The following is a 27,321-nucleotide window of genomic DNA, read 5'->3' as shown; positions in this document are numbered from 1 at the left end:
TTACCTGTCCTCCCATAATTTCTCACCACCCCTCTTGACTTGGGTCTCTGACTGCCTCTCTGCTATTTCCAACTGGATGGCTGCTCATTTCGAAAACTTAACCTGTCCAAAACAAAAATTCTGGTCTTCCCTCCCTCAAGCGTTGCTATTCCCTTGTCTGTTTTTCTCCAGGTCAATGGTGCTACCATTAGCTCTCTCTCACACTCGCTGCCTAGGTGTTCTCTTTGACTTCGAACTCTCCTTCACCACTCATGTCCAACCAATTGCCAAATCCTGTCGCTTTCATCTCAAAAACATAGAACGCATCCGCCCCTATTTAGCGCCTGATACAGCCAATGTTCCTGTCCATGCTGCTGTCCTCTCTCGCATTGACTACTGTAATCTGCTTCTCAGGTTCATTTTTTTGTCCACTCGCACTTCCCACGCCTCCCACCTCTGTCAATCTCTACATTGATTCCCGTGAGATATAGGGCTACATTTAAGATCCTGATGCTTGCTTACAAATCTCTACACGATGCTGCTCCAACCTACCTATCCTCACTAATACACAATGTCCCATCTAGGTTCCTATGCTGTGTCGAAGACCTACGTCTAACTTCCGTTCGTACTCCTGCCTCTGATGCTCATGTTAAAGACTTTGCTAGGGCTGCACCATTCCTATGGAACACCCTTCCCCTCTCTATTAGACTTTCACCCAGTCTCCACTCCTTCAAAAAATCTTTGAAAACTTACTTCAGATAAGCATATCAATTAAGCTGTGAACAGTCCCTCCCCGCACCCTGATTCCTCTCCTAAAACAAAACACTAAGCACTCAGTGAATATTATCCTAGCAACCTACTTTTCAACCCTACGCTTATACCCCACTGCATCTAGCATGTAACTGAATGAGCAATCCTTCAGTTCCTGTGGGTCCAGCTCGTCTGGGTGTCTGTTAGTTCACCCATTGTACAGCACTGCGGAATTTGTTGGCGCTTTCAAATATTATTAATAATAATAATAATAATAACACTTTTGGTGGGTACTAACCACTGCATACCAAGAACACCCCACAAGACTTGCCATTTTGGAGATGCTCTGACCCAGTTGTCTAGCCATCCCTATTCGGCCCTTGTCAAAGTCCCTTAGATCTTTTTTCGCTAGCCCATTTTATCTGCTTCCAACTCTTGACAAGAATGACTGTTCATTTGCTGCCTAATATGTCCCGCCCCTTGAGAGGTGACATTATAATAATATAATCAATGTTATTCACTTCACATCAGTGGTTTTAATGTTGTGTATATATATATATATATATATATATATATATACATACACAAGGATACTCAAAAAAATTTGTATACAAATACATCCAGCCATGCTCTCACACTGACATACAAATACAACATATACACTCATACTTGAACTTAGCATAGCAGACAGACATACGACTGTGCTGTTCAATGACAGAAAAAACAGCTGTGCTCACATTGACAAACACACATACACAAACAGCCAAGTATACAGGGAGTGCAGAATTATTAGGCAAATTAGTATTTTGACCACATCATCCTCTTTATGCATGTTGTCTTACTCCAAGCTGTATAGGCTCGAAAGCCTACTACCAATTAAGCATATTAGGTGATGTGCATCTCTGTAATGAGAAGGGGTGTGGTCTAATGACATCAACACCCTATATCAGGTGTGCATAATTATTAGGCAACTTCCTTTCCTTTGGCAAAATGGGTCAAAAGAAGGACTTGACAGGCTCAGAAAAGTCAAAAATAGTGAGATATCTTGCAGAGGGATGCAGCACTCTTAAAATTGCAAAGCTTCTGAAGCGTGATCATCGAACAATCAAGCGTTTCATTCAAAATAGTCAACAGGGTCGCAAGAAAAGGGTCGCAGGGTCGGACAAACCAAGGCACAAAATAACTGCCCATGAACTGAGAAAAGTTAAGCGTGCAGCTGCCAAGATGCCACTTGCCACCAGTTTGGCCATATTTCAGAGCTGCAACATCACTGGAGTGCCCAAAAGCACAAGGTGTGCAATACTCAGAGACATGGCCAAAATAAGAAAGGCTGAAAGACGACCACCACTGAACAATACACACAAGCTGAAACGTCAAGACTGGGCCAATAAATATCTCAAGACTGATTTTTCTAAGGTTTGATGGACTGATGAAATGAGAGTGAGTCTTGATGGGCCAGATGGATGGGCCCGTGGCTGGATTGGTAAAGGGCAGAGAGCTCCAGTCCGACTCAGACGCCAGCAAGGTGGAGGTGGAGTACTGGTTTGGGCTGGTATCATCAAAGATGAGCTTGTGGGGCCTTTTCGGGTTGAGGATGGAGTCAAGCTCAACTCCCAGTCCTACTGCCAGTTTCTGGAAGACACCTTCTTCAAGCGGTGGTACAGGAAGAAGTCTGCATGCTTCAAGAAAAACATGATTTTCATGCAGGACAATGCTCCATCACACGCGTCCAAGTACTCCACAGCGTGGCTGGCAAGAAAGGGTATAAAAGAAGAAAATCTAATGACATGGCCTCCTTGTTCACCTGATCTGAACCCCATTGAGAACCTGTGGTCCATCATCAAATGTGAGATTTACAAGGAGGGAAAATAGTACACCTCTCCGAACAGTGTCTGGGAGGCTGTGGTTGCTTCTGCACGCAATGTTGATGGTGAACAGATCAAAACACTGCCAGAATCCATGGATGGCAGGCTTTTGAGTGTCCTTGCAAAGAAAGGTGGCTATATTGGTCACTGATTTGTTTTTGTTTTGTTTTTGAATGTCAGAAATGTATATTTGTGAATGTTGAGATGTTATATTGGTTTCACTGGTAAAAATAAATAATTGAAATGGGTATATATTTGTTTTTCGTTAAGTTGCCTAATAATTATGCACAGTAATAGTCACCTGCACACACAGATATCCCCCTAAAATAGCTATAACTAAAAACAAACTAAAAACTACTTCCAAAAATATTCAGCTTTGATATTAATTAGTTTTTTGGGTTCATTGAGAACATGGTTGTTGTTCAATAATAAAATTAATCCTCAAAAATACAACTTGCCTAATAACTCTGCACTCCCTGTACATCTACATACAAACATGTTTACACATAGATATACAAGTATATAATAGAACTCCAGTTCATAGTGCCCCTTAAAAGCATGTTTAGTGGACATTGAGGAGGCCAAGGACCTAATTTTGCCTAGGGCTTGACTGCTGCCAGTCTGTCCCTGGCAGTAGACATTACCAACAGGGTGTAACAAATGGTAATCTTGTTGAAAAACTGTTAGCAATAAATGAAACATAGTTTTGCAAAGTTTTGCGTTCTTTTTGCAATTCTTTTGGATAAAGTTTCTGGAGGCCTCTCATTTGTGGATTGTTAAGTTGATACGTGTGACCAGAATTTCTCTATCCAGTATGAGTGGTGATAAAAGCTGCACTTTTATTGGATTGTGTGGCGGAACCAACCTCGCCACTGAGAACTGGAGAAGCCTGGTTGCCTCCTGCCCAGTGATTATGGTCCCTGGGAGATATTGCCCTTTAAGGGACTGAGTTGGGGCTTATGGACTGCTACCATAATGCACTGACCCTTTAAGAACTACTTTTGGGCATGTGGATTGTAGAAGACTGTCCCTAGCCCTTTAAATACTTTGGGGAAAGATTGGTACTTTTGTATATGGCACTTCGGACACAGTCGAAGCAGTCGAAGCAGTCGAAGCTGTCGAAGTTGTCGAAGCTGTCGAAGTGCCGAAGTTGCCGAAGTCGTCGAAGCGGCCGGCATCGGACAAAGGACCACGTGGCGGCGGCCATTTTAACTTCGAACACCGCCGACCCTTACCATCCCCTCCACTTCGACACTTCGACTAAAGTCGAAGTACAGGCACACTTCGAATGGGACTTAGCCGTTTATATGCCAGTAATTGACCGACCGCACAGCCCAAATCCATGGAACTGTTTTGGGCAGGAAAATGTGCTTGCGGTCGGTCGTATGGTTCCTATTCAACTGTCTACAGCATTCAGAGGCTTGAGAGGATTCATATGCTTCTCTGATTCGGTGATTGTGGTGTCTGCCAGAGTGCTTGGAGTCCTCAGGAAGCGCTAGGAGCATCCTTTAACGGAGGTACCCAGTCGGGGTGCCAGGCGATCCGTTACAGATTGTATTGGTGGCATACCTCTGTAAGTCTTTAAGCAAGAAATAAAATAAAAAATCATTATTTTCTACAAAATGCATTTTGGTTTTTTTCTGCAATGAATGCTATGGTGTTTTTTCCTGCTATGAAAACCTATGCAGGCTAGTTGGCAACCAGTCACAATTCACTAATGTTAAACTCCTAGATCACAGGTACGTGTTATCCTTGTGAATACTTACCAAAGCAAGGAAAACCACCGTTCTGGCCAAGTCAACTGTGTTTCCATTCACTGCTTTGCAGGCCATGAATGCAAAACAAATACCATTCCCACTGAGAATAAGAAGGCGTGCATTGTTCTCCAAAAGCCATTCTTGGGGAATCACTGATTTAGGGAAAGAAACATATAAGTACCTCAAACACGTGATAATTCCAAGCAACAAATGTTTCAACATAAGTTAATTTTATTTCAAGGGTACTTGTCAATAATGGTGTCATAATTGATGACCATATACATGACTGATGTTTGCCTTAAAGACTTCTCTAGGGCTGCACCATTCCTATGGAACACCATTACCCTCTCTGTTAGACTTTCACTCAGTCTCCACTCCTTCAAAAAAAATCTTTGAAAACTTACTTCTTTAGGAAAGCATATCAATTAAACTGTGAACGGCTTTCTCTCCCCGCACCCTAATTCCTCTACTGCAACTGTCATCAAAACAAAACACTAAGCCCTCAGTGAAAACTATTCTAGCAACCTACTTTTCTACCCTACCCTTACCTTTTGTGTCACTCTAACCCACTCCCTCTAGCATCTAAGCTCATTCAGCAGGGCCCTCAATCCCTTTGTTCCTGTGTGTCCAACTCGTCTGGTTACAAATACGTGTCTGCTAGTACACCCATTGTACAGCGCTGCAGAATTTGCTGGCACTTTATAATGAATAATAATAAGAATGATCAAAGATCTGACTATCACAAACAGACAACTAAATCCTATTACATGCAAACAGTCTACCCATACCCTTTTCCCTAACTGGGACTTATTGGACATATTTGCTGATATGATCAGATAAATACCAAGAAAGCAAGCCTTAATTTGCTATGAAGTAAACAAAATACAATAAACTTTACTTGTTCTTAATAAAAGCAAACGTATTGCCATAAAGGAAGGGGGGCCTTACATGTTTTGTGGTCATGTAACACTTTAACATGCACTTATACATAGACACAAAACTCATAATACTTCAGTATGTTCCACTTCATGCCATTATGTTTAATAATAATAAAATGTATTGAAATTTACTCCATACCAAATTGAGCTTGGTACAAGAGCTAAGTATTATATAGAGATGTCCATACAATACTCAAATCACATATACTTGTTAGTACTGTAATAAAATAGAATATTGTACTCAAGCATAGATAGACCTCTCTCTACAGGCAATTAAGGGTACACACACCCTCATACTCCGTATTTACGATCAAATCATTATGAAGAAGCATACTGCATGAATGTATGAAAATGTATGTGGTGTCATCTAGTGGGAACCCCACTTCTTGTCGGGTAGCGGACCGTAAAAGATCAACAAAGTTGAGAGTATAGGAAGAGGGTGTGTGTACCCTTAATTGCCTGTAGAGAGAGGTCTATCTATGCTTGAGTACAATATTCTATTTTATTACAGTACTAACAAGTATATGTGTATATCCTAGGTATTTGGGGTCTAAGTTACATTTGTTATAAATATGTAATTACAATTAACACGCTATTATAAATGATTATAAACGGCATATTTATAAATATATGAACTTACTCTGATGTGTTATATACATTTCATCCAAAAATCTTTGTAGTTCCTTTTTGGTAGAGTTTTCCTCAATGCACAAGTAGCATTTCAGTAGGGTGTATCTCTAATTAAGATCTCCTATATTTAGATTATTTACTTAAATTGACATATATTTATTTAGCCTTTCCCCTTAATACACATAGGAACATCTTATTAAGATAGAGTTTCCATAATGACCTTTTGCATTGAGAACATTTATAATTGTGCCAAACTAATAACCTCATTCTCCAAGATGATTGAATATAAAACAATTTACACATTGGAATTGATTGTCATGATAATATATATATATATATGTATATAGTTTAATTATAAATAAAGTAGCTTGAAGCTTCTATACAACAGGGACAGTGTATTGATACACATCATTCTGAGTGGGCCTGCACTTATGGGGACGCAATCCGGTCTGAGAATATGGATATTGGAAGCGCACATGCATACACTGAGAATGACATCACATAGGCGCGACACGCGAAAATGGCGGGCGCGCCACAAATACAAGCAATAAAAGCCGTTAATGTTTTGTAATTGAACTAGGGCCTTCGAAGGGACAGACAAGGTCTCAAGCGCGCAGCCCAGGCATCCCTCACAAACAGCTTCATATTACAGAAATCTCTGATACGACAGCTCTGCACAAGCATTGCCAACATCATAGCTTCATCTGTTTACATACAACAAAGGATCTTCAACCGGGTGAGAGCTGTCCTTTTGGGGATTACCCTTTCATCAAAGCATATGGATAAAGAGCTCTGTTTTTTTTTTCTCGTTTTTTTTTCTTTTTTACCTTTTGTTGTATTAGAAGTGTCTACACACTAGGACCAACTAGTATGAACTTTGGGACACTGCTTGACTTCATATGATATTTTTTCTTTTTCACAATTGTTTATTTTTTACTGCTTTTTAATTTTTTGGCCATTTTTTCATAGGTCTTTTGATATTTGTTATTAGATATCCCAGACAAGTCTAATATAAATTAAGAGATGTACACAGAGTGATTATGGAAGCATATTTTAATCACTGTTCTGTGTGTTTAAAAAGTTCAGATACCAAGTTTGTTGTGACCAGGCTAACTTTTGATATGCAAACTTGCCTTGTATATTATTTGTGATAGTGTTTAGAGACTCTACAAACTAGTTTTCCTGGCACTATAGTGCCCTGAGGGTGCCCCCACCCTCAGGGTCCCACTCCCGTGGCGCTGAAGGGGGAGGAAGGGGGTAAATACTCACCTTTCTCCAGCGCCGGGCTCCCTCGGCGCTGGAGACTCTCCTCCCTCTTCTGATGTCATCGGCTGAATGTGCATGCACCACGCGCGCATTCATCCAGTCCATAGGAAAGCATTCTCAATGCTTTCCTATGGGGGCTGGCATATTCTCACTGTGATTTTCACAGTGAGAAGCGCCTCTTGCAGCTGTCAATGAGACAGCCACTAGAGGCTGGATTAACCCTAAGGTAAACATATCAGTTTTTCTGAAACTGCTATGTTTACAGCTGAAGTGGTCTGGGTGCCTATAGTGGTCCTTTAACTGTCCCTTTAAGCATAATGGAGGGGGAAGGATATCAGGGAAGACATGATAGGGGAAGACTTGGCCGGCATGTGGGTGGGAGAGCCAACCTTTGGTTGTCTGTCACTAACATGCTGATGAAAGACCCCAAGACATTAGATAGCCTGAAACTTTCATTCTGGGCTTCTTAATGATGCTGTCAGAGCTGGGGTTACACTTCCACCAGCAGCAACGGTCTTTAACTCTTACATACAGACTCTGAGCAAAATGGCTTGCAAAGTGCAAAATACAGTTGGGTATTTCACATTAGAAATATTTTCACTTTTTTAATTCGAATATTACTCATTTTTAACGTCTTTAATTTTTATTACCATGCAGGCAACTGGCCCTGCTCAACGCTACAATGTTACTTATTTTCTGACAGGTTGATAATAGCCATCCACCCACATAACTCCCTTTGTATATAATCAGCAGAAAAATTGTACGGGGGGAGCTCAAAATCCCCTGTATACTAGTTAAAGAGTGGGTCATTAGTCTCTCTGCCCTGTTATTCCCACCAGCCCTACCTGGTAGTCTTGTCTTTATTGTGCTCAAAAAGATGTCTACCTGACAGTTCATCCACCAAACTGATAACATTATCTGCAGTCCATTCTTTGGCTTCGGCTCCATACAGCAACTTCAGAGCATCAGCAAGTCTTCTTAGGCTAGAAACGTCTGCCATCCCTTCTGTCATGCTTGTCCATGATACATGTCCTAATGAAAGTTTAGGAAATCGACTATTAAGAACAAATAGACCAAGATGGAAGCAAGAAAAAAATGTAAACATTCTACAGATCTTTGAAAGTGATTCGTTCTTGGTGGCTGGCAACATGGAAACATTAGTCTCTAAGATCCAGCATTATAAATACTAACCGTTGCTATCAAAATACGGTTTCAAAGTTTTCACAGTGTGGTGTAATTTTTAGTGGTTTATAGTGGTTTATTGAGGATATACAATGTTTTGGCCTCAAACCTTAAAGGGACACTCCAGGCACCCAGACCACTTCTGCCCATTGGAGTGGTCTGGGTGCCAACTCCCATTATCCTTAACCCTGCAGCTGTAATTATTGCAGTTTTCATAAACTGCAATAATTACATTGCAGGGTTAACTCCTCCTCTAGTGGCTGTCTACTAGACAGCCGCTAGAGGGCACTTCCTGGTTTCTAGCTAGAGCGTCGCTGGATGTCTTCACGCTATGTGAGGACCTCCAGCGTCGCTCAATTCCCCATAGGAGAGCATTGAAACCATTTCAGGAGAGGCCTAATGGCGCGAGCGGCATTGCTGCACATGCGCATTAGGTCTCCCACGCCGGCGGCCGTGCATGCGCGATCGGTCTCCCCCGCCATCCGGGTCACCCTTTCAGCAACATGGGATTGGTGGTGGGAGGGAGAGGGGACCTGCAGTGCCAGGAAAACAATTTGCTTTCCTGGTACTGGAGTGTCCCTTTAATCATGTATACAGAATAGACCGTTGAACATATTTATACCCACCCAAACATCTGTCTCAATGTGATCATATGACATCAGGGGATGTGGGAACAATGTGAAAGACCTAGGGGAAGGGCTCAAGGTATGTGGGGTTGTCATGGAAACCAAAGAGTGCCAAATAAATACTGTGCAGCAAACAAAAAGAAGAAAAATAAATTCCCCATCAGTGTAATGGAGATAGGAGTAAAGAGAAAATGAGCATAAGGTGGACAATGTAAAAAAACAAAGTATATGTATACCAACTGCAATCTGCCTGTAATGTGTGCCAAGAGGTCTAAGCAAACAATACAAAAGTGGAAATAGAGAAAAACACTAGATTGGTTATGCTGAGCTTGCTCAGTCTGATCTCAGGGCCAGATCGCCAGCCAATTGCAGGTTTACCCTCGAATCTGCCCAAAGGGAATGCAGTGTGTGTACTAAATGTGGTGTGTGTATAGTGGATTTAGAATGTGTGTAGTGGATGCAGAGTGCGTGTGTAAAGTGGATGCCGTGTGTATAGTGGATGCAGATTGTATGTCTGTGTAATGTATGTAGTGAATATTATATGTAGAGTGTATGTTTGTGTAGAGGATGTAGTGTGTATATAGTGAGTGCAATTTGTGTGTTTGTGTATACTGAATTCAAAGTGTGTGTTTGTGTAGTGGAAATAGTGTGAATAGTGACTGGTGTGTTTATTTAATGAATGCATAGTTTGTGTAGGGATGTAGTGTGTATAGTGAATTCAGTGTGTATTTGTGTAGTGGATGTAGTGTGTAGAGTGAATGCAGTGTGTGTTTGTATAGTGGAGGTAGTGCATGCATAGTGACTGCATAGTGTGTGTGTGTGTGTGTATATAAAATAAGGGCTGCAAATAGTGGGGGAAGGGGAGAGCATTTTTTGTAACATATCTCTTAAACAACATTTTATTTTATTCCCCCTCCCTGCTTCTTACCTGTGGCCAGGGAGGGGTGGGGGATCGCATTCGCTGGTGGTCCAGAGGCATAGTGCTCAGAGCCGGGAGCTGTTCACTGCAGTGGGGGCCCGCAGCACACTCAGTCTTCCCATTCCAGCAGCTCCGTCTCTAAATCTCGCAAGACAGGCCTGCGTGCTTTGCGGAGCTTTGCCATGGTAACCCGTGGCAACACTCTGACGGCTGCGGTGCTCGTGAGAGTTAGAGACAGAGGAGCTGCTGGGAAGGGAAGACTGAGTGTGCTGCTGGCCCCCACTGCAGTGAACAGGAGCCAGGGGTCCACAATTGCACATATATATAGCGTAAATCGCTATATATTTGCACATAGGGAATGTGGGGCCCGGAACTCCGAGAGCAGTCTGGGCCCTTCAGGACCGCCGAGCCCACGACAACCGTCATGGTTGTCATGCCTTGATGGCAGCCCTGCCTCCTTGTATTACCTTGCACTGTTAAATCCATTAAAGGGGTACTCTATGCAACATAGCTTTCTCTCACCAGTTGCATTGATAATGTGGAATTTACACTTCTAAATTATAATGACAATTCCAGTCAAACCGAACAATAATGATTGACTAACCCACTTCCTGCACTCGCAGTTTAGAACTGATGTTTTGGTTGGGTGGAATTTACATTGAAAGCTTTAAGTTCTAAATTAATTTATGAATGCAACTGAGAAGGGACATTCTCTGGATGCTGTGGAGGGCCCCATCTTTTGCCAAGCCACTTCCAAACAGTATTACATAAAACCTTAGCGTGCCACAGACTCTTGGAACCGCTACACTGAGCTAAATGGCTATAGTACATACAGTGCCTGCAAATGCATATGTATTTCTCATTTATTGCAGTGGGGGCCAGCAGCACACACAAGTTTATCACAAGTTACTGATATCAGGGGTACTATAAAATGTTCTGCCATGAAGATGTGGCATAATTATAGTATCCCTTCTTTGACATTTTTACATTTATAAATGTTCTGAAGATAAGTACTCCTAAGTAGAACACACTTTGTTTTCTTTATAGATAATGTTTCCTAAAAACCTAATGTATTGTTTTTCAGGATACAATTATGCATGTGACAATTTATTTTAATGCCTTACCATACCTAATGTTCAAATGCCTTCCCAGAAATCCACTCCATTCTATGTGAAATAGTACTTCCTCCCTCGGAGTTACTCACTAAAGCAGGAATAGCTGACATGGACATTGCAAATTGTATATTAAAACAGCAAAGCAAAACAGTTGGAGATGTGTTCCCATTGTGGATGCTTACCATGCTAGTTCTCCATAATTCTTGTTTTAGGGAAAAATAGTGATGTGACATGCCCCACCATTGGGTTGGTCCCAAGGTGGACCTGATGGGTTCTGATTTCCCTTCGTTCTGCGTGTTCCCGAAGGGTCCTCTAGAGTTCTACTGCGCACATTGTGCTTGTCCATATAAACTCACTATATTTTAGAGACAGATTGTGAACTAAATACGAACTTGCTAGCAACCCCTCACCAATGGCATGAGACCGCTTGACTTGGAAACTTAGAGATAACAGGCATTCAAAGATATTACCATTTATGGACAAGAGAATCGGATGTCAGGATTTAAACTAGAAGGCACACTTGATGGCTAGTGATTTCTTTTGTTGCCTTCAACTTTGGAACTTCGCCCAAGCTTCATCAGCAATGTCCTCCCTCACGATTTTCAAATGTGTACGCAACATTCGGAAATACAGTAAGGGTGGGAGGAGGTCTGGCAAGCATCATCCAAAGTATCTGTATGTGTCCTATCGTAGGAACAAATGTATAAAATACTGTTCTGTTGGTATGCAACACCCTTTCTGTTATGCAACATTGGATTTAATCTGACTGACCTTTGCAGGCAACTATGTGGTCATAGAGGCACATACCTACATATGTGGTGAGACTGCCCCAAGTTATATGGAAATACAGGAAGGGTGGGAGGAGGTCTGGAAAGCATCATTCAAAGTATCTGTATGTGTCCTATTGTAGGAACAAATGTATAAAATACTGTTCTGTTGGTATGCAACACCCTTTCTATTATGCAAAATTGGAATTAATCCGACTGACCTTTGCTGGCAACTATGTGGTCATAGCTACATATGTGGTGAAACTGCCCCAAGTTACATGGATTCTGGAAGAATGTGCAGTATCTTGCTGCTGCAATTCTTCAGAGGCTAACTGACCTCTCCCCTTGGGATTTACTGCTTTCACGTTCAATTGATGGATTACATAAATATTCTTAAAAACAACTGCATTTGATAACTCTAGCTGCTTGTAGGGTCCAGGCAGCTGGATGGTTTAAGGCTGACCCACCCCAATAGAGAAAAGTTATTTTAAAGATAGAAGACAATTTACCATAGATACTCGCGTATAAGCCGACCTGAATATAAGCCGAGGTACCTAATTTTACCACAAAAAACTGGGAAAACTTATTGACTCGAGTGTAAGCCTAGGGTGGGAAATGCAGCAGCTACTGATAAATTTCAAAAATAAAAATAGATACCAATAAAATAACATTAATTGAGGCATTATTGGGAGCATTTTAAAATGTGTAATATCCTGTGTACAACCTATGAGTAATATCCTGTGATGTAGCTGACTCCATCATGATGGTGTAAGTCAACAGACATTCTGTGACTTGTCATTTACTTTTAATGCATTGTACTTCTATATCTTGTCATTTACTTTCAACACACTGTACTTTTATATAACACATGAAAGCACAGTAGAGCAAGCATATCAAAACCAGAAGGGGAGAAGGAGAAATTAGAAAATACCTAGTAACAGCGTGTTTATTTACCTCTTGACTGAGAGGTTAGTGTTGAGCATGAGGGTCGGCACCTGTGGGAAACAAGGCTCTAGCATCTTGGAGAGGAAAGATAGGCGTGCTTTCACTCTTTTGCTTTGAACTCGCCTTGTCTTCTGTCACATCTCACTGCTATTCCGAGGTTTGGAACGCAGCTGTGCGCCCCAGTCACACCCACAGAGGCTGCAGGCACCCGCAGATGAGCGAGAGAGACTGGAGAACAGGTAAGTGGGCCCCTTACTCAAGTATAAGCCGAGGGGGGCTTTTTCAGCATAAAAAATGTGCTGAAAAAGTCGGCGTATACTAGAGTATATACAGTAATTATGGATGAACTGGCTTCAAAGGTCAGGCCTTTTTCTTCTGCCTTCTTCAACGTCTGGGATCCTTGAAGGGAATGTCTCCAATAGAAATTAGACATGCAGTTTCTCTTGGGGTTTGGTATTGCGTGTTGTGACACTCTTCTTCATCCCCCTTTCCCCACTCTCCTCCCTCTTCCTCTCCATCCTCATCGCTTTTTCTTTTTTCCCCTTTAATAAAAATCCTTGACTTTTTTTCTTTATATTTTAAAATACTAATTTCTCGAGATTACAATTTTGCATATTTGCTTTCACCTCTCTCTTCCAACATTTGTGTTACACATGCAATGTTTGTTGGCATAGTTCTTATTTTATTTTCAATATATCATATTAACACAATGTATCCATTGAATATTGTGGATAACCTACCCCTGCTCTGGATCAACCCTTTTGTTGAGATATCTGCTTACCATCTGCTGCAGAGACTGGTCCAAAAATAATGAATAGCAAACGAGCCTGGTGAACTATAGGCCATGGTTTGAGCAAACGTGTAAGCCAAAAGGCAGAGTCGCTACGATGAGTCCAGTGATCCAGAAGCACATTTCGGAAAAAAAGCCGCACATGAAGCTCCAGCTTGCGTGCAGAACCTGTAATAGTAGTTATATAGAAAGCATATTAAAATCACTGATGAAGAGATTACAGGGACATGGCACTTTGAAATTGAAGTAAATGTTCCCAGATTATAGACCAATATTCTAATCTCCATGACACTAAAATCTCAAATTAGCAATAATGTAAATGTTAACATTCCCTGTCTTTGGTTTCTCTCTAGGTATGCATAGATGCATCTATAATGTGTAGAGGTTGTCTGGATGTTTAGCAAAGCCTTGATCCTTCCACTGTTGTCGGATGCCCAGATACTCCATTATTTTTTAGACTTTTACTTAAAATCATTAAAAGCTTTTATTCTTATCTACTTGTGCCCACTTGGTGCCAAGATAGTTGTTGAATTGGAATCATATTTCCTTCTGTCAGATCTAACAAATCTTTCTTTTTTTTTGTTTCCAAAATGCCAGTGCCCAATTTTGTTCATCACCTGTCCTAGCAATTAAATACATTATCACTTTGGAACACGCTGCCGATCAAACTGGATCTTATACCTTAGCCTTGATATTATGAAACTCCTTCCCTCGGGCTTGGATAGAGTTTGCTTGTAGGACACCTCATCTTGAGACATCATCTCCTAGCTTTACCTGCTACTATACTTGTTCTTATATTCTTGCCTTTTACACTATATCTCTCGTTCAGAGAGAGATCTTGGAGAGACACTGGATGTAACAAACTGGTAAGATGTACAGGAAATAACATCCAAAGCCTTGATCTTAGTTGCTCTTCAGGAACACTGCTGTAAAATTCTCCATAGACAGTATATGAACTGAAGCACTTTTTAGCCAAACACAGCTTCATCAAGTGCAAAAACATCAAAACAGTAGGAATGACCAAATGTCTGTCCTGAAAATCTGCTTCATGAAGGCCTCATGTTGGAAGGCCCAGAAGATGGAAGAGTGGTGCCCCTGTCAGGCACTGGCTTATTCTCCAAGAAATTAACTTGTTTGATGGTGAACTTCAGCCAAAGAGCAAAAGCACAGCCATGTAGGAGACTGCACGGTTACAACTGCACACAGCACTTTCCAGCCAAACATAGTGTCAATTGAAGATTGGTAACCCTGTTAGGCACCTGCTTGTTGTTCTAAGAATAAACATATTAGATAAATGACTTTCTTTTTCTAAAAAGAAAAAGAAAAAAGCTGAAGCCTTGGGACCCCTATGTGGTCCAGAAAAATGGATAGAGAGAACCTCATTTACACAAAGACTCCATGCAAAAACCTGAGGGCTCTTACGACATCCAAAGATTGAAGAAGCCACTCCCTACTGTTAGTCGTATTCCAACAGAAGGAAGCAATCACAATCACATAGAAGTACAGAAGGCTAGATTTCAAGAATTCAGATGAAAGAAAAAACATACATTTTGGTTTCTGACAAACTGTTAAACTAAAAAGGAACAACAAATTCTTTAAATGAAGAAAGATAAGAGTGGGACAAATTTTTTTTTTTAAATTAAAAAAGTTTATCTGCATAAATGACCTAAAGAAAACAAAAAAGGACAAGATGAAAAGTGTTCAGTATAAAAAAAAGTTAAAAGGTTTGACCTCCTAAAACTAAAAACACTTACTAATTGGCTCTCTAATCTAATATTGTGCCCTAGGGAAGGGCTGTCCAACCCTAGAAAATCCCAGCACTGTGGTTTCACACAGACAAGGGGGCCCAGACGACAGGCCGCATATAATCCAACAGCAGCCGGTGTTTTGGATAGCCCTGCCCTATATATAATTCTCATAAACTGGAAAGCTTAAATCCACAGTACTCTCAAACCACAAGGGAGAAAAAACTGAGAAGGTCTTCAGGCTGACAGAAAGTTAACAAAAATGCCACCTTCCAAGGCAGATATTAAAGGTCCGACAGCTGCATTGGTTCAAAAGAAAAAGGCTGAAGCACCTTAAGAACCAAATTCAAAATGCAAAGAGGAGTATCCGGGTGAACCACCTGTCACATCAAAACTAGGGCTTCAAAAAGTAATGTGCAAGGAAGATGTTATGGTGTGAGGAAGTCCAGTCCTGGTTGTTGGCTTACCTCAATGGCCTAAAACATCAATGAAAGTTTGACCACAAATTCCCTGCACTTTCACTCAATGTCCAAGGCTCCAATCAGGAAGCCTTGGACCCAGTGCCCTGCTCATGGGCTGAGAATATCAGCTGATACTTTCAGCCTACAAGTAGCTTTCCATTGAGAAAAGAGCGTGAAAAAGGTACGTATCTTTTTCAACAAAAAACTGCAGCCAGTGCAGTGTTTTAAAGTTTGTTTTGGGATTGTAGGGAATGTTATTTTTTAAATTCAATTAATGCTCAGCTATTATTTATATTGTGTACTGTATTGTGAACTGACTAATCAATTAACTAAATAATATATTTATATAAGAGGCAGGGATGTCACTATTCTTCTATTCATGACGTCCTGTAGTTTAAAGTTTAATTAAAGAGTCATTATGTATATAATGTCTTTTATGTCTCACCACTGTATGTTAGGCCAGTTTGCTGGGTATAAATCAATTTGCCTGTTCCTCAATAAAGTCAGTCCTACTTTCAACCTTAACCACGTCTCGACTGGTTCTTGAGTGGAACTGCATTTCCCCGCATCAAGCTACGGGCTGATGTCTTGGTATAAAAATGATACTCTGCAATAAAGCCTATAATCACTGTGTTTGGATCCTGGTGGAAGACTTTGGAGCCAGTGAATAGCGAGAGGAAGCTGTGGCTGGCGGAGGTACCCAGACGGGACACAGGAAGCTCTGTTACAAACACATGCTTAAATTGAGAAATATGTGCACAGGTGAAACACAAACTACACACAACTGGCTGGTCTGCTATTTCCGTGGGAAAATAGATCATACAAACCCTTTAAAGGGCAATACCACAGGACCATAAAGCTCAAACAATAACCTTGTGTTAATTAGAGCGTTTAATTTTTTTATTTTTTGTTACCCCTTTTCCAGCTTGCAAAGTTTAATTACTTTTTCCTGGCATTGTTTAGATTGTTCTCATACTTGAGATGAAAGCTACTTTCCTCCTTTTATATATCATGGAAATAGGAATCTATAGGATTTTACACGCAGCTGGTAAATATTCACATAACACAAGGCTGGTGTGGGTTGTTTTTCACGAACTATACTTTTTTGGATCACGGTTTAGAATTTGTCAGTTTTTTTTGCAATCAGGTTTTTTTTTTTACTTTCAAGAGTTGCGTCTCAAGATTGTTTTTTTGGGGGGGGAGGTGGGGGTGAGGATAAGAATATTTACAAGAAAGAAGACTTCAGATGCCATGTATAATTTATATATATTTTACAGGTAGTAGTTTCTTGTTGTTTTTCATTATAGTATGAGACATTATGTCACATAAAATGTCAGACATGATGGCCATAGTGAGGTCCAGATGGGGTCAGGTTCCAGTTGAATTTCTACAAAAATGCCTCCTAGATCCTACTTTTGTTTACCTCAAATCAGTGGGTAGGTCTACATGGTGACAAGTCTCCAGTTTAATATTCGCTCCTGCACAATGAATTCTATATGTATCTATATGGGCATGTCCACTCCCCATTGTATAATATTTTATAGAGCCCAAACCCTATTCTCCCAAATTTTGTTAAAATGAGTGCCGACATCAGTGCCTAATGAGTGCCGACATCAGGTCCCCTTAGAATTATAATAGCCCCCACCTACCGCTAGTGTTTGGGGGCTGAGGTAGGGACATTAGGTCTCCTCTTCTAATAAGCAACAGGTTTAGTCAAAGGGTGGGGGCAAAGGGGCATATACAGATGCCCTGTTTTTAAAAGTTTTTTAGCATCCATAAGTTGGCGTATGGTGGGGTCAGTGGAGTGGACAGCAATCAGATTTATGGGACATGAATGTACAACATATGCTTGAGCGTGGAGAATGGGAGGCCACCTCCAAAGTGTGCATTTTGTGTTACCTTACAACAAGCATGTCAAACTCGCGGCCCTCAAGGACCATTTTTGCGGACCGGCGAGCCGCGAGTACATGCCTAGTGTAACAGCAGAGTAGGCACCAGCTTTCCCCATATTGCAGGTGCCTACTCTGCTAACACTTACCCGCCCTGGCGGTAAGCGAGGGAGCTCAGTGTTCCTGCTCCTCACTGCTCCCTCGCGCACTGTCTGAAGTGAAGCTGGGCGCCAGAATATGATGTCATATTCTGGCACCCGGCATCACTAAACCGCGCGAGGGAGCAGTCAGGACCCCATCGGCTCCATAAGGTAAGGAGCAGTAAAGTATGTGTGTGTGAGTGTGTGTGTCTGTCAGTGTGTGTGTCTGTCAGCAAGTATGTGTGTGTCTGTCAATGTGTGTGTGTCTGTCAGCAAGTATGTGTGTGTCTGTCAGCAAGTATGTGTTTGTCAGTGTGTGCGTATCTGTCAGCAAGTATGTGTGTGTCTGTCAGTGAGTGTGTGTGTGTCTGTATGTGTGTCTGTCTGTGAGTATGTGTGTGTGTCTGTCCGTGTGTGTGTTTGTGTCAGTATGTGTGTGTGTCTGTCTGTGAGTGTGTCTGTCAGCAAGTATGTGTGTATGTGCGTGTGTGTCTGTCTGTCTGTCTGTGAGTATGTGTGTGTGTCTGTCAGTGAGTATGTTTGTGTTGGTCAGTCAGTGTGTGTGTGTGTGTCTGTCTGTCTGTCAGTGAGTATATGTGTGTGTGTGTCCCACATAAACTTAAACCTTGTTTATGTGGCCCGTGCCACACTGAGTTTGACATGCTTGCCTTACAAGAGCAGATGTATAAGACTATCTTTAAATGGTATATCACTCCTGTCAAGATGTTTCGTATGGACAGGTCCATCACTGACTTATGCTGGAGAGGATGTGGCAAACAGGGGACTTACCTCCATACAGTGGTGGGTCTGCCCTTGGGTGGTCTACGTCTGGGAACGAACTAGAGATCTTTTCTCCAGGTTGATAGAAGGTCTCCCTTCCCAAATATTCCTAGCCCCTAGGCACAGGGTTGGGGAGGTGATATAGTATACTCGGAGGATATGGTTATACTTTAAATTAAGGACACTTATGTAAGCTCACAAACTATGTAAAACATTCTATGACATCTTTTCTTAAGGTTTGGCAGTTGTGGGAGGAAATCGTGGGTCATAATTATTGGTAATGCAAGAGTTAGATGCTCCTCATGAGGGCTCCGCTGGAAGACTTACTCTTCCTCCCTCTTTAGCCTTTTTCTCTTTCTATAATCTTTTTTGTTTTTTTCTTAGGAGGTTTACCCATATTCTTTAATGTGAAAAAGATGTAGAGGAATAAAAGTTGTATTTCTGCCAACACTTATAATATATATTTTTTTAACATTCTTTATTTATTGAATTTTGTATTTATAATTGACAGTATCGTCAAGAAAGAAAGAATAGGAACATTCAGACGTTAGTCATGAACATAGAACAAGTTGGCATTTCCATGAGGCAGTTTGCGTACAAGGCGGTCATTATACCAACAATATCAAGTAAGAAAGGTACATAACAGAACCAATTTATCACGGTGGTTGTTCAGGTTGTTAGAGGTTGGTTGTTGCAATATGGCGTGCGAACAGTTAAGGTCGGAACTGGGCATTTAGAACGCGGCCCCGTTCAGTGTGTCCCAGGAGGGCTGGGTTATGTAGATGGTCTGGTTGTGTGGACATGCCCTCTTGGGGTGCCATTACTATAATGCATGTTTATCACGTTTGTATCAAATAATTCTTATGATAACCTGTGTATCTTATCTTGCTAATAAATTAAAAAAGAGTTTAAAAAGCAAGTGAAAGATATTATGCAAATATGCATCCTGCCAGGTGCATTCAGTTCCAAATTTTGTTAATATCGTCTCTTTGTGAATCTTCAGAATCCTATATTTTGTATAGGGTTCAGATGCAAAAGCACTGACTTTAATATGGACACCAAATGCACCCAAGTGATTGTTGTTGATTCATTTAGCCTGACTAAATTTCAATTATATTTGGTTTTAGGAAATATGGGAATTGCCACTGCAGTCAGAATTTACTTCTCATTGGATTTTTTTTTCTTATCCAGACAGGTTCCATAAAATATAAGTGAACTAGGGTTAAGAAAAAAACAACCCAGTCTAAAAGTCTTTGGGAAGAGTAAACTTAGTAGCTGGTCAAGCTGCTTCCTGCAGACAGATACTTTGTAGGCCTCTGCATCTTTTACCATATCTTCCGTAGCTTCATGGTAGCTAGCAACTTTGTCTTAGAAGTACACAGTCTTGTCTTATGAGCAATACTGGTTGTTCATAGTTTTGTCTCCAGGCCATTTAGCTACAATGTCCCTTATAATCAGAGTTAGTGCAAACAAAAGCATGAGATGCGTGTGTGCATTAGTGTGAGTTAATAATTTGAAAATGCAGTTTATAGAGTTATTAAAATAAATCACCTAAACATAACTTGATCACGACTGTTACTGTCTAAAGATGACAGACCTGGCATAGCACTCAATATAATATATGCATTCCATGATCACTGAGCAAATGTTAATATTGACTACTCCGGAGCTGAAGCAGTAAATATCATCCAATTAACATACCAACAAAAATCTAGGGAATTATATTATCATATGCTATGACCTCTTATGGGTATCTTGACAATGTCTCAATACTAGGGAACAGTGTGGATATGTCAGTTGCTGACATGTCAACAATGCTCCTAAAAGAACCAGAACATTTGCATATCAAACTGATCCCACCCAAAAGGGTAGAACAGATCCAAAATGCAGGACGCCTCTCTCTGCACGAGAGTTACAGCAACCTCAGACGATCGCTTCCGCTACACCTCAAGGCTCAAAGAAGGCCAAAACGATCATCTGGGGTTGCTGTATCTCTCATGCACAGAGAACTTGCTGGCATTTCGGTTCTGGACTGCCCTTATGGGTGGGATCAATCTGATATGTTCTCTCTGTAATGGCACAAGTGAGCAAAAAATATTTTGAGATCTGAGCAGGGATTTACCAACGTTCTTATATCCTTTGTTTTTGTTGAAAAGTAATTTAACGCCTAACTGGCAGAGAATTGAACCATGAGACTGAAGGTAATGATCTAAGACTATACACCCAAACTGCTTCATTGAGCTAATGTTTTTTTAGGGCCTGCAGTGTCCCTTTACTGAATTACATTTAGGCTCCTCAATAACATAAAGTATGTGGCATTGTATACATTGAAACCATCATTATCTGTCAAGATATTGGAAAGTGCAGAGAAGTGGCCTTAACATCCAACAACGATGTGCAGATGTAAAAATATGAGAATCATTGGTAACAATATACAATCAGTGCTCCTTAATGAATTTACCTGGCTTGCCATTCACCACACTTTGCACCCTACGAGTTAGGTTATTGAAATCGCAGAGAAAATTGTAGACTCTATAACACTCCAGTTCATCCCAGCCAGCTGTCAATATCTACAGAAGAGATATCAGATATGTCAATACACACCAAACAATGTAAGGCAAGGAAAATTAGTTTAAAGGAATATATCATTATTGTATTGCCATATATTTAAACGAGAAAGGTTTGAAAAGAACAGGTAGGCAGCATTTAAAGGCAATAGTAAAACCTTCTGTGTACTGTTGGCTCAGACTGCATTTGAAATATTGTGATTATAATGTAAAACTTGTATTGGAGATGGAGACATTTCAATGTTAAAATTTCAGGATAAGTTTATTGTCCTCTAAAATTTTCAACCCAACAACTGATTTAATGAAAGGCACCACTGTCATATTTTCTTTTCTTTTCTTAAACCTCCTGAATCTTATCCCACTCCATTGCATCCTGCCTTTATTTATAGTTATTCTATTTTATTTCTTGGATTGGATCTTAATACATGGGTACCTCTATTTTGTTTTCCTCTGTCTACTAAGGCTGCAGTTTGGGCTCATGTGGAATACTTTTGAGCGATGGATTGTGCTTAGCAACTAAAATGGAACTTTGCATAAAGCTAATGCTCCAGACCCTATAAAGATCTTTAGCTTGATGAAGTGCTTTACGTGTGAAGACTGTGTCCTCTTTTTCTGTTTACAAAAAGTTCACATTTAAATAGAAATTGGTACTTTTGGTTCTTTTAAATTAACCTTTTTTCCCCCCAAGCTGTCATTCAGACAACTGGTTCTGTTACTTCTTGGTTGCTTAGCTCAGTGGAACTAAACTCAAGAGGCAGGCAATTGCTCAGAGCATCGCACTGAGCTCTCCTATGGGGATTTTGAAGACACTGGATGCCCTCATGCACAGCGTGAGATCGTCCAGCATCGCTTCATGTAGTTAAATTTTATGGAGTAAAACTGAACATCCAGCAAGTGCCTCTAGCGGTTGCCTTAATGTTTACACTTGTAGGGTTAAGGGGACCTGGTTACTGCATCAAGACCACATCAATGAGATTAAGTGGTCTGGGTGCCTATATTGTCTCTTTAACCCTTTAAGACCGGAGGGCGTACTATTACGCCCTATTTTAAGCGGCTCTAAAAGCCGCCGGGCGTAATAGTACGCCCTCCGGTTTTTTGTTACTTACCCGGTCGCCGGTGATCCCACGCCGGCAATCGCGGTTGGGGGGGGACTCCCACGGAGCCCCCCGCAGCATGTCCTTCCTCCTGGGGGGACCCCTGGCCATGTGAGAGTGAGGTCCTTGCGAGGACCTCACAATCACATGGCCAGGTTAGCTGGCTCAGGCATTGCCAGCAGGGGGACTAGCTGTAATGACAGTTAGTCCCCCTGGTGGCTGGAAATAAAATAAAATAAAGTTAAAACAGTGTAAAAATAAATAAATATATATATATATATATATATATATATATATATATGTATATATATATATATATATAAAAAAAAGAGATAAACTTGGCACTCACCCTTTTCAATTTTTTTTTCCAATATTCTTGCCTGGGTGCAGACCTCAGCGTCAGTATGAATATTCCAATGTTGTAATAAGGTGCACTCACAGGACTTTTTTCAATAACTTACTTTTATTCTAAGAAGTGAATTACATGTGAAGAAAATATCGTAAATCGACGTTTCGACCCCTATAGGGCCTTTTTCAAGATCAATCTTACAGTGTACAACCATGCATATATATAGGTGATTACTAATAGTCACTTACCTAAACGGTGTGTGTGAACAAAGCTCCCGCTCGAAAATCCGAAACCCGGAAGTGATTCTGTGTCACCACGTGACTGCGCGTGATGACGCGTGTGCGTCGTTGCCAAGCAACGGGTCTAAACCAAAACATAGCATCCAATGGAATATCTATTCCGCGGGCTGCGAACAGCTCTAGGGGGGCTCGAAAGTGATCCTAAGTGCCAGTGACTGAGTGGTACCTGCCAATAGTAATTGGCAAAGTCAACCCCTGCTTCCCCATGGAGGATTACTGTAAATCATTCTCTAGACTGTCCGAGAGTTAATCGAGGACTGCAAACTGAAGTGACATCACACGTGAAAAATTGTGAAAGTGACAGTGCTAAAACATAAAAAATTAAAAATAAAAACGTCCTACCAAATCCTCCTCGGACAGTCATACTGAACATAGCTCTAGGAATAATATGGTGCCTATTCTTATATATGATGCTAAGTGCATGTATAATGCCCCTTTATAAACATGTATATTGTATCCTAATACATAAGTGGAGCGTATATTACGTGCTAATGTATAATAACAACTTAATATGCATATTTTTACAAATAATCAATATTTAAACCATATAATATTGCCCATCCAACCTTATGGACAAAATGTTCACATATCGTACTGCAGAGTGTATACTGATAACCAGTATAAAGCCATAATGCACTTCTATTATGGGCCTATTAAATGTGTAATCATAAACCCAGTTAAACTATACTAGACTCTGTGGTATGCCTAATAGATGCCTTACCTATTATTTAATTTTATTACTTAAGATAACGAGTCAATTGTTGATTCAATTAGTAAATTATAGTATCTATTAGAAGATTATTTACAAACATAACCCCAACGGTGGCGGGTTTTTTGGTGACAAGCGGTGCCTCACGGCTAGACTACCAAAACATGACACAGATATATGCCTATAATTCACAGAAACATAGAGTATGTGTTATATTCGTTCAAGCCACGAGGTGTGACAGTGGATGAGCAAGACAACATAATACTGGCCACATTAGATGTACAAAGTTTGTACACTATTATACCCCATGGGGGGGGGGGGTATAAAAGCCCTCAGAGAAATACTTGAAATATCAGAAAAATATCATGGACCGCCAATAGAGTACCTCTTAGAATTCTTAAGTATTGCACTTACTTGCAATTACTTTAAATTCGAAGATTTATTTTACTTACAATTGACTGGAACTGCAATGGGGGCGGCTATGGCACCTTCCTATGCCAATGCCTATATGTCCCAATTCGAACATCAACATATTTTGCATCAATCATCGGACAAGATCTTAGCCTATTATCGTTTTGTCGACGATGTACTTATGATATGGAAGGGCTCGTCTAAAGAATTGGAAGACATGGTAGCCAATATCAATCAATTAACATCACCAGTTAAGTTCACACTGACATATAGTGATGAAGCAATCCCTTTCCTCGATGTCACTATATATAAAGATGGGAATAAACTTGGATATACACTTCATCGCAAGAAAACCGATGGAAACACACTACTCTCCAACACCAGTTATCATCCAAAGCATTTCAAAGACTCCCTACCCATATCTCAATATATGCGTGTCCTTAGGTACAACAACGACGCAAAGAATCGAGAGAAACAATTGAATGATATGACCCACAGATTTCAAGAAAGAGGCTACCAGCCAAAAACACTTGAGAAAGCCAAAATTCGGGCATTTGAAAAATGGACACAGGAGACCAATGAAACACAAGGGGAAGCTAGTATTGATATACCCAAAATGTACTTACCACTTACTTACCATACTGGATCTACACAAATCCGACAATCTATAGAAAAGCATTGGGACATACTGGAGTCGGACAAACAACTACCTATCATATTCAACAAGAAACCCATCATCAGCTACAAAAGAAATAAAAATTTACGAGACATCTTAATTCGGAATGACCCTATACAAAGCTATAAGAAAAATGTCATACATAAGAAACTGGGATGCTACAGATGCAGTGGTTGCGTCACGTGTAGCCACATGAACTCTGGCAACTCCTTTGCCCACCCTCATAGTGGCAAAAGAATTAAAATTCCACACTATATCACGTGCACTACAGATCACGTCATCTACCTAATAACCTGTCCATGTGGATTATCCTATGTAGGGAAGACGGACCTTACCCTACGAGATCGTATCCGAGGCCACAGATCTGGCATTATGACAGCCTTCAGGGATCAAAAGACGGACAAACCGGTAGCAAAACATTACCTTGCAGCATCACATAGACTTCCTACACTCAGATTCATGGCTATAGATCATGTCCCACCTTTACCTCGTGGTGGGGATAGATCTAAAATATTGCTTCAAAGAGAAGCATATTGGATTTTTACTCTGGACACTGTCACACCTCGTGGCTTGAACGAATATAACACATACTCTATGTTTCTGTGAATTATAGGCATATATCTGTGTCATGTTTTGGTAGTCTAGCCGTGAGGCACCGCTTGTCACCAAAAAACCCGCCACCCTTGGGGTTATGTTTGTAAATAATCTTCTAATAGATACTATAATTTACTAATTGAATCAACAATTGACTCGTTATCTTAAGTAATAAAATTAAATAATAGGTAAGGCATCTATTAGGCATACCACAGAGTCTAGTATAGTTTAACTGGGTTTATGATTACACATTTAATAGGCCCATAATAGAAGTGCATTATGGCTTTATACTGGTTATCAGTATACACTCTGCAGTACGATATGTGAACATTTTGTCCATAAGGTTGGATGGGCAATATTATATGGTTTAAATATTGATTATTTGTAAAAATATGCATATTAAGTTGTTATTATACATTAGCACGTAATATACGCTCCACTTATGTATTAGGATACAATATACATGTTTATAAAGGGGCATTATACATGCACTTAGCATCATATATAAGAATAGGCACCATATTATTCCTAGAGCTATGTTCAGTATGACTGTCCGAGGAGGATTTGGTAGGACGTTTTTATTTTTAATTTTTTATGTTTTAGCACTGTCACTTTCACAATTTTTCACGTGTGATGTCACTTCAGTTTGCAGTCCTCGATTAACTCTCGGACAGTCTAGAGAATGATTTACAGTAATCCTCCATGGGGAAGCAGGGGATGACTTTGCCAATTACTATTGGCAGGTACCACTCAGTCACTGGCACTTAGGATCACTTTCGAGCCCCCCTAGAGCTGTTCGCAGCCCGCGGAATAGATATTCCATTGGAGGCTATGTTTTGGTTTAGACCCGTTGCTTGGCAACGACGCACACGCGTCATCACGCGCAGTCACGTGGTGACACAGAATCACTTCCGGGTTTCGGATTTTCGAGCGGGAGCTTTGTTCACACACACCGTTTAGGTAAGTGACTATTAGTAATCACCTATATATATGCATGGTTGTACACTGTAAGATTGATCTTGAAAAAGGCCCTATAGGGGTCGAAACGTCGATTTACGATATTTTCTTCACATGTAATTCACTTCTTAGAATAAAAGTAAGTTATTGAAAAAAGTCCTGTGAGTGCACCTTATTACAACATTGGAATTTATATATATAAAAATACAAGAAATGTTGCACTCACTGTGGTTACTATTTCACTGCCGGGTGCTTGTCTGGCAAAAATATAAAGAAAAAGTAGATAGCACTCCACGGACTCACTTTGTTTAAAAATAAAATTTAACTTTTAATGCTCCAGGTTAAAAAATCGACGTTTCAGTCTGACCAATCAGACTTTCATCAGGACAAGGTTAGCAATGTACAAGATTCCACCTATATACCACACCAATAACCCCTAATCAAACAGTGTACTTACCACACCTGGCTGGGTGCAAGCCCCCACAAGCCGTCCGGTCAATTTCCCCGCCGAAAGTGCCGGTCGCGTGTGGATGACGTCATCACACATCGCCCACGCGTCCGTCCGGCGCACGGCACTGAGGGGAGCGTCTCCATGGCAACCAGACGCTCTCCTATCTTAGCGGGCGCGGACAGAGGCTTACAGGGTCTGCCTCCCAGTCAGGCAAAATGTGGTCAGATACACATACTACCCGGATAAAACAGTGTCATAAAACACACATGAAAAGGCACTCAATAATATACATAACACATATTATACATTAAAACAAATATTACCGCTGGGGGACTGGCTGAAAGGACATGCAGGGTATGGCTACTCCCTTAAAGGAACATATAATCCTTAGACATTAAAGGGTAAACTATCATTCTACATTTTAAACACTAACAATCAAAGGAGAAAGTGGCCACATTAACACACTTCTATCTGTTATAGTCCTGTCAGTTACTTCAACTGACAGGATAGTAAATAGTGTGGAACTATGCAAAACCATATGTCTACTTTTAAATATATCAGCACTAACAACCCTAGTGGATATCCTGCTGTACTTCCCCTAGCCACTAAGCATCGCACAAGGCGATTAGTTATTTAACAAAGAAGACTATTCTATTTGATGATATGGATC

General features: G+C 40.7%; 1 protein-coding gene across 1 annotated transcript in view; it reads right to left on the bottom strand.

Annotated features, from left to right (window-relative positions):
• The window catches only part of FBXO47 (F-box protein 47), a 212,200-nt gene that overhangs the window by 32,459 nt on the left and 152,420 nt on the right, over window positions 1–27,321 (bottom strand). Inside the window, exons 6-9 of the mRNA XM_063456603.1 lie at window positions 21,006–21,114; window positions 13,521–13,697; window positions 8,071–8,217; window positions 4,361–4,503 (exon numbers count right to left, since the gene is read on the bottom strand). Coding sequence (XP_063312673.1) covers window positions 4,361–4,503; window positions 8,071–8,217; window positions 13,521–13,697; window positions 21,006–21,114 — 576 coding nt within the window. The remainder of the gene's footprint in view (window positions 1–4,360; window positions 4,504–8,070; window positions 8,218–13,520; window positions 13,698–21,005; window positions 21,115–27,321) is intronic.

Source organism: Pelobates fuscus, chromosome 5 (genome assembly GCF_036172605.1).
Source record: "Pelobates fuscus isolate aPelFus1 chromosome 5, aPelFus1.pri, whole genome shotgun sequence".
Classification (NCBI taxonomy): Eukaryota; Metazoa; Chordata; class Amphibia; order Anura; family Pelobatidae; genus Pelobates; species Pelobates fuscus.
The sequence above is the reverse complement of the archived record's forward strand: the minus strand, read 5'-3'. Positions and strand labels throughout refer to the sequence as shown.